Source organism: Ostrea edulis, chromosome 4 (assembly GCF_947568905.1).
Source record: "Ostrea edulis chromosome 4, xbOstEdul1.1, whole genome shotgun sequence".
Lineage (NCBI taxonomy): Eukaryota > Metazoa > Mollusca > Bivalvia > Ostreida > Ostreidae > Ostrea > Ostrea edulis.
Window position 1 is genome coordinate 63466119 of NC_079167.1, and position 7930 is coordinate 63474048.

The 7930-nt window shown below is 37.8% G+C and overlaps 1 protein-coding gene across 1 annotated transcript in view; it reads left to right on the forward strand.

Annotated features, from left to right (window-relative positions):
- The first annotated feature begins 1777 nt into the window (after window positions 1-1777).
- The window catches only part of LOC125669088 (uncharacterized), a 7498-nt gene continuing 1345 nt past the window's right edge, over window positions 1778-7930 (forward strand). Inside the window, exons 1-3 of the mRNA XM_056163402.1 lie at window positions 1778-2238; window positions 6174-6323; window positions 6498-7930. The exon at window positions 6498-7930 is cut by the window's right edge and continues 1345 nt beyond it. Of these exons, the coding sequence (XP_056019377.1) occupies window positions 6544-7930 (1387 nt within the window). The 5' untranslated portion in view covers window positions 1778-2238; window positions 6174-6323; window positions 6498-6543. The remainder of the gene's footprint in view (window positions 2239-6173; window positions 6324-6497) is intronic.

Below are 7930 nucleotides of genomic sequence, written 5' to 3' on the forward strand. Positions count from 1 at the left end.
TTGTTTTGTGCCTAACTTGCATGCTTTCGTCCTCGTTCTAGGCTGTGAATCATGCGTTTGTCTTTGATGATTGTTGCCGTGACATTGACCTTGACGATCGTTGCTAGCGCGGCTCCATCGCCAGGCGATTATAAATATCGAGACGGAGGATACAATAAAAAGGATGATTGTTATTATAAAGGTTATCCAAAAAAATACACATTGCCTGTTGGTTACGGATATCAGTCGTCAGAAATCAAGCAAGTATCAATATAAATTCATAATTTTATACACCCGTCATTAAACGGGACGTATTATGTTATGGCGCTGTCTGTGTGTCTGTCCGGCTGGCTGGCTTGGCTCCTCGTCCGTCCGTCCCGGGTCATGTTTTCCGGACTTTTTTCCGTAACGGATGCATGTACAACTTTGAAATTTGGTCACAATATCTCCCTCAAGAATTATAAGAGTGAGTTTGCATTTCAACTGGATTGGTCTATCCTTGACCTACTTTAGGGCTATAAGTAGGTTAAACAGTTTTCCGGACTTATTTTCGTTACAGATACAGATATTGCTCTGAAATTTATACAAAAGCTTCCTTTCAGAGGAATACGAGTTCAGTTTGCATTTCAGTTGGATTGGTCCGTCCGTCCGTGACCTACATTAGAACTAAAAGTAGGTCAAATAGTTTTCCGGGCTGTTTTTTTTTTTATATTATGGATACAGATATAGCCCTGCTATTTAGTCATAGGCTTTCTCTCGGAGGAATACAAGTTCAGTTTGCCTTTCAGCTGGATTGGTCCATCCTTGACCTACTTTTGAAAAAAATAGGTCAAACAGTTTTTCGGGCTTTTTTCATTACGGATACAGATACTGCTCTGATTTTTAATCAAAGGCTTCCTCTTGGAGGAATACAAGTTCAGTTTGCATTTCAGCTGGATTGGTCCATCCTTGACCTACTTTTTGAAAAAATAGGTCAAACAGTTTTCCGGGCTTTTTTCATTACGGATACAGCTATTGCCCTGATATTTAATCAAAGGCTTCCTCTCAGAGGAATACAAGTTCAGTTTGCATTTCAGTTGGATTGGTCCATTCTTGACCTACTTTTTGAAAAAATAGGTCAAACAGTTTTCCGGGCTTTTTTCATTACGGATACAGCTATTGCCCTGATATTTAATCAAAGGCTTCCTCTCAGAGGAATACAAGTTCAGTTTGCATTTCAGTTGGATTGGTCCATTCTTGACCTACTTTTTGGAAAAATAGGTTAAACGGTTTTCCAGGCTTTTTTTCATTATGGATACAGATATTGCCCTAATATTTAGTCAAAGGCTTCCTCTTAGAGGAATACAAGTTCAGATTGCATTTTAGTCCATCCTTGACCTACTTTTGGACTAAAAATAGGTCAGACAGTTTTCTGAGCTTGTTTCATTACGGATACAGATATTGTCCTGATATTTAGTCGAAGGCGTCCTCTCTGAAGAAGACAAGTGCATTTAACATTTCAGCTGGATTCGTACATTACGACCTACAGTTCTTTAGGGGTAGAAGTAGGTCAGACAGTTTTCCAGATTTTTTTTGGTATGGTCACAGGTATTGCTATGAAATTTAGTCATAACCTCCCTTTCAGAGAAATACATAATCAGTCCACATTTCAATCTAATTGGTGCATCATGACCTACTTTAGGGCTAAAAGTAGATCAAATTTTTATCATCATAAATAGATATTGCACCAACATTTTGTCACAACGTCACTCTCAGTGAAAATTTAATACATAATCAGTTCACATGTCAGGTGGATTGGTGCACCATGACCCACTTTAAGGCTTTTCTATTCAGAATGTGTGTTATATCAATTCCGAGTGCACAATATGCTTCCAGGTTGAATTTCACTGTGACGGGCGTATATTGTACCGTTTGCGGTACTCTTGTTGTCATTGTATTGAATGGAGAAAAGTATGGTTTCTTTGGGGTGTTTTTTTTTTACAGCAGCAGAGTGAATTTCGTGCTTTCACTTTTTTCTTTCTTTCTCAGATACCCACAAACCCGCACATGCATGGTATATGTAATAATTAATTCAGTGCTAGCATTGTCGGTATCATAAGAATTGAAATTTCTTGTACAGTTACTTAACATTACATGTAGTCTTCCATAATGTTAAAATACATTTTAAATTGATTTTAGACGTACTGTTCACAACGCACTTAAAGCATATCCAGCGGTTAAAGAATTTCTGAAGAGCAGTCATGTAAGATGCGAAAAGCCGTGAGTATTTAGAAAAACATTTCTTATTAGTTTGATACTTATGATGTAAAGATCTTTTATTTCATTTCATTTTGTTTGCTTATTATCAAATATAAGATAAGATTGTAAATCCCTTGTTAATGAAAGGTGACGATCACGAACAGTGATCTATCCCACAATTCCCATAAGGAATACAAAATAGAGTTGGGCAAACATGGACGAGAGGCGGGATCAGGTGCCTAGAAGGAGTAAGCATCTCCTGTCGACCGGTCACAACCGCCGTGAGCCCTATATCTTGATCAGGTAAACAGAGTAATCCGTAGTCAAAATCAGTGTAAAAACGGCTTAACAATTGATATGAAACACGTCAGACAGCATTTGAGCGAAAGATAGCTTGTATTGGCAAACTAGATCATTATAACGACCAAACAATATGCGAATCCTTGCTTTCAACGAGACTATATGGTACATAATGAAAGGACAAGTTTCGTCATGTCATGATCCCACTCAGCTAGGATGAGACTTCAATGGAGATTTGTTTTGTCATCAAGATCCAGAAAAGTATAGTATGTCAAACTAAGAAACACGTATTTTTTGAGAAATGTAGATACAAATGTTTTTCTTTACACCATGGACCTTGGGGCCAAGAAAGTTCCAAGTTTCAAATAGTAATATATCGGTAGAGGAATTCTTTCAAAATGCTGAAAACGACGTCATTTACAAATACAAACGGTGATTATGTCGACTGCTGTCTGATGTGGTTCATACAAATTGTTAAGCAGTTATTTACATATTGATTTTAACTACGGATTACTCCGTTTACCTTATCAAGATACAGGGCTCATGACGGGTGTTATTTGTCAACAGGGGATGCTTACTCTTCCTAAGCACCTGATCTCATCCCTGATGCGTCCATGGAACTGTGTTTGTCCTACTCGTAAGTTTGAATTCTTTATAAGAATTATGAGATTGAGCATTGTTCGTTATCTTCATTTAATGTCGATATCCTTATAGGGTACAATTTGTGTTATTGAGATGCTCATATAGTGTATATTTAAGTAGTTTTACACTATGACCCCCGTAGAATGGTTTCAGTTTTACATTTAACAATTTGCATAGGAATTTGAAATGATGTATTCCTTGTTGTCCTTGTTGTGTAGACTTGTTTATGAAAGGTGAAGATCACGAAAAGTGATCAATCTCATAACTCCTATAAGCAATATAAAATAGAGTTGGGCAGACACGGACCCCTGGATATACCAGAGGTGGGATCAGGTGTCTAGGAGAAGCAAGCATCCCCTGTCGACCGCTCACACCCGCCGTGAGCCCTATATCTTGAACAGGTAAACGGAATTATCTGTAGTTAAAATCAGTGTGCCTAGAACGGTCTAACAATCAATATGACACACGTCAGACAGCATTTCACCCAATGATAGATTGTATTTGGCAAACTAGATCGTTATAACAACCATATAATTTGCGAAATGTTGACTTTAAACGAAACTGTTGAAACCCCTGCACCATCAACTTGTTTGTCGGTAGCCTGTCTCGATTCAAAAACTGATCATACGCAGAACAAGTTCTTGCGTATCGAATCAGTTGAGAGATATAAACACCATATGAAGGTGATAATGGAATAACGAAAGTCACTTCGCAAATCATTTTTTAAAAAGTATACATTATATATATTCATGTACAAGCGTCCTCAGATGGTGTAATTCCATTCGATCTTTAGGGTCAGAGGAAGGTCCTATATTAGTATTAAGGATAAAAGGGGCTAATCTTTGAACATCTTCCTCTGAAGCACCATACATATATCTTGGTAAAGTTTGTATGTCGGAAATATTTCAGATGTGTTAAAACATGCTCTATGGTCATACATGTATATGGAATTTGGATTACATTGGAAATTGCAACTTATCAATTGTTTAAGATACATGCATTGTATACCTACAAAATTATACCACATCAACATGAAGATTGTATACCATAAGGATATGCGATGTACACTGCACATACATGAACGATGTAAATAATATGAGCAGACATGGCGCACAGCATATTTTTTATACAAGAGACGATTATGTTCATCATACATCATATGATATATTCCTATAAGATGTACTCCAATAGGCAAATGTCCATATATCTATACATCATATGTTTCTATACAGTGTACATTTGTATTTGATTTAAAAATTATAGAAACATCACAATGCATAAAACCTTTTGAACGTTGCTTGATATCAATTACCTGAAGATTTCTTAATAAGCTTAAGGATAAACACCCATCCACCTGTAAAATTAAAATTCTAAATGAAACATTACATTATTGCATCCCTCGTTGATATGGCATTCTTGTTTTAAGAATCTCTGAAAGATCGCAGCGTATTTCTCATATCAGGGGAAATAATTCTAATAATGAAATATGAAATGCATTTAAACCCAGGCACCAATAGCTTAACAACTGAATGCCGTGCTTTTTAAGGAATGAATGTGGTGAATGAGTTAATTGTTCATTACATCTTAACATCGAAACAAGATAGATCATAAGTCTCAATACAAAAATGGAATAAGAATATGCATATCCATGCAGTGTAAAATGTAGGTTGATATTATCGGGCAACGTAATTCATAAAACTGGTCTGGTGTTAAACTATATAGAATACGTACAAAAGATTATAATTTGAGGATTTCTACCAAGGAAATACAAGTCGTGTATATGCATCATGCGAAATAGATTGATATCCCAGAAATTGTAGGTTTTTCGTATTTATGTACATGTACTCGGAGAAACACTTGACTCAGTGTTATGCAAAATTCAGACCGATATTTTTTTTTCTATTTTGGATCACCTTTCTGTAGATCGATAATAAATTTTTAATTGAATTCAAACTTGTGAAACCGCCGTGGTGGTCTAAAGGTTAGAGAATTCGCCCCGCATGCGGAAGGCCGGGGTTCGAATCCCAGCCCCGACAGATTTAAGTCGTTAAAACAGGTAGTGACAGTTCCATCGCCAAATGCTCGGCATCAGGTGTGAATGTCACGGGTCCTCGGAAATGACCTTAAAACCGGATGCCCTGTGTCACAGTTGGTGTGGCACGCTATATAGAACTCCCCACTGCTCAATGGCCGTAAGCGGCGAGCAAAGGCCTAAATTTGAAGCCCTTCACCAGTCTTGGTGACGTCTTCATATGAGTGAAAAATTCTCGAGTGAGACGTTAAAGAAGATGCAATCAATCAATCAATCAAACTTGTTAATGTATCAGGTAGGACCTGTATCCAATGTTTCTATGTTAGGTCTTGTACATTGACAGGATGACTCAATTAATTCTACGACATATATAATCGTTTGATACTAGTATGCTTATAGATTGTTATCCAAATTTGAGGACGAGACAACGAACTATGAAGGGACTTGAAATAAATGGCACTGAGTTTTAAAGTATCAATGTGTTGATGATGTGGAGATAAACCGATTAAACCACGATGTTACAAATCTAAAGAATGGAATTGTAATGTCTTAGATTTATTTTATCTGAAACCAAATCGGTATTTTGAAGAGACTAGGATATGTCCCAAAATGAAATTGAATTGACAACACGTTTAACCTTCTCAGTATGATATGAACCTTGTTACAATAATGAGGGAACTTCATCGAACCTGATAGTTCCTAGTTCGAACTCGCTTTCTAACGGCTTTGATAACTCTTGACACGTGTAATGAGAAACTATGCCAGTTGTCTTTCGTGTGAAAATCTTGAGACAGCGATATAAAAAATACGGAAATGCAATAATTAAATCATAAGCAGGAGAGTGGTTTTGTTTCTTTATATTTCATAGTTTATTTAGTCTCATGCACTTTATCTTACAACGTTGCTACCCATTCAAACTCTACTTTCCTTGTTCATTTTATTGTTCTGAACGATAAGAAATAACAGATATTCTTTATACCAGATATCACTATTACTATGATGGCAATGGGCAAGAAGAAACGTGTCCGACCGAATTTAAATTGGTCACTGAGGTATACATTGGAAAGGAATGGTGCAACGTGGCTAATCCAAATTGCCAGTGTGTTACAACGGCATCTTGCGAAACACCAAAGTATACCAAACTGTCTGTCTGTTCACATTTCTCTTTCTCCCTCTCCATCTCTTTCTATGCCACTTGTTGAAGCGGTGCATTACATACATTTGAAATGGACATCAATATTGAAATATGAATTGAATGTGAAATTACATGCGATACAAAGGTTTGACACCATGATTTCCATTGTAGGGAACCTTGTGCTGGTTATCAAAATTACCCTAAGACTAGTTCCTGCATGTATGCCGGATTCCGATACTTTCGTGTCTGGGTTTACTGTAGAAGTTGTGGTTTCAAGTTGATAAAACTGAAATTGCCCCAGTGTTGTTCATGTATGAAATTCCAAACATGCAATGGAAATGGTAATGGTAATGGAAATGGTAATGGCAATGGAAAGGGAGATGGAAACCACAATGGAAATGGAAACGGGAACAGTTATGGAAAGGGAAATGGAAACGGTAATGGAAACGGAAATGGAGACGGAAATGGTATTGGCAATGGAAAGGGAGATGGAAACCACAATGGAAACGGGAACGGTTATGGAAAGGGAAATGGAAACGGGAACGGTAATGGAAATGGAGATGGAAATGGAAAGGGAGATGGAAACCACAATGGAAATGGTAACGGGAACGGTTATGGAAACGGAAATGGTAATGGAAACGGAAAGGTAGATAGAAAAGGTAACGGAAATGGAGATGGTAATGGAAATGGTAATGGAAAGGGAGATGGAAACCACCATGGAAACGGGAACGGTTATGGAAAGGGAAATGGAAACGGGAACGGTAATGGAAATGGAGACGGAAATGGTAATGGAAACGGAAAGGTAGATAGAAAAGGTAACGGAAATGGAGATGGTAATGGAAATGGTAATGGAAAGGGAGATGGAAACCACCATGGAAACGGGAACGGTTATGGAAAGGGAAATGGAAACGGGAACGGTAATGGAAATGGAGACGGAAATGGTAATGGAAACGGAAAGGTAGATAGAAAAGGCAACGGAAATGGAGATGGAAATGGTAATGGCAATGGAAAGGGAGATGGAAACCACAATGGAAACGGGAACGGTTATGGAAAGGGAAATGGAAACGGGAACGGTAATGGAAATGGAAAGGGAGATGGAAACCACAATGGAAATGGTAACGGGAACGGTTATGGAAATGGAAACGGTAATGGAAACGGAAATGGAGACGGAAATGGTAATGGAAACGGAAAAGTAGATAGAAAAGGTAACGGAAATGTAGATGGTAATGGAAATGGTAATGGAAAAGGAGATGGAAACCACCATGGAAACGGGAACGGTTATGGAAATGGAAACGGGAACGGTAATGGAAATGGAGACGGAAATGGTAATGGAAACGGAAAGGTAGATAGAAAAGGTAACGGGAATGGAAATGGCAATGGTAATGGAAACGGTAACGGAAATGGAAAGGGAAATGGTAATGGAAAAGGAGATGGAAACCACAATGGAAATGGAAACGGGAACGGTTATGGAAAGGGAAATGGAAAGGGAAATGGAGACGGAAATGGTAATGGAAACGGAAAGGTAGATAGAAAAGGTAATGGAAATGGAGATGGAAATGGTAATGGCAATGGTAATGGGAAGGGAGATGGAAACCACAATGGAA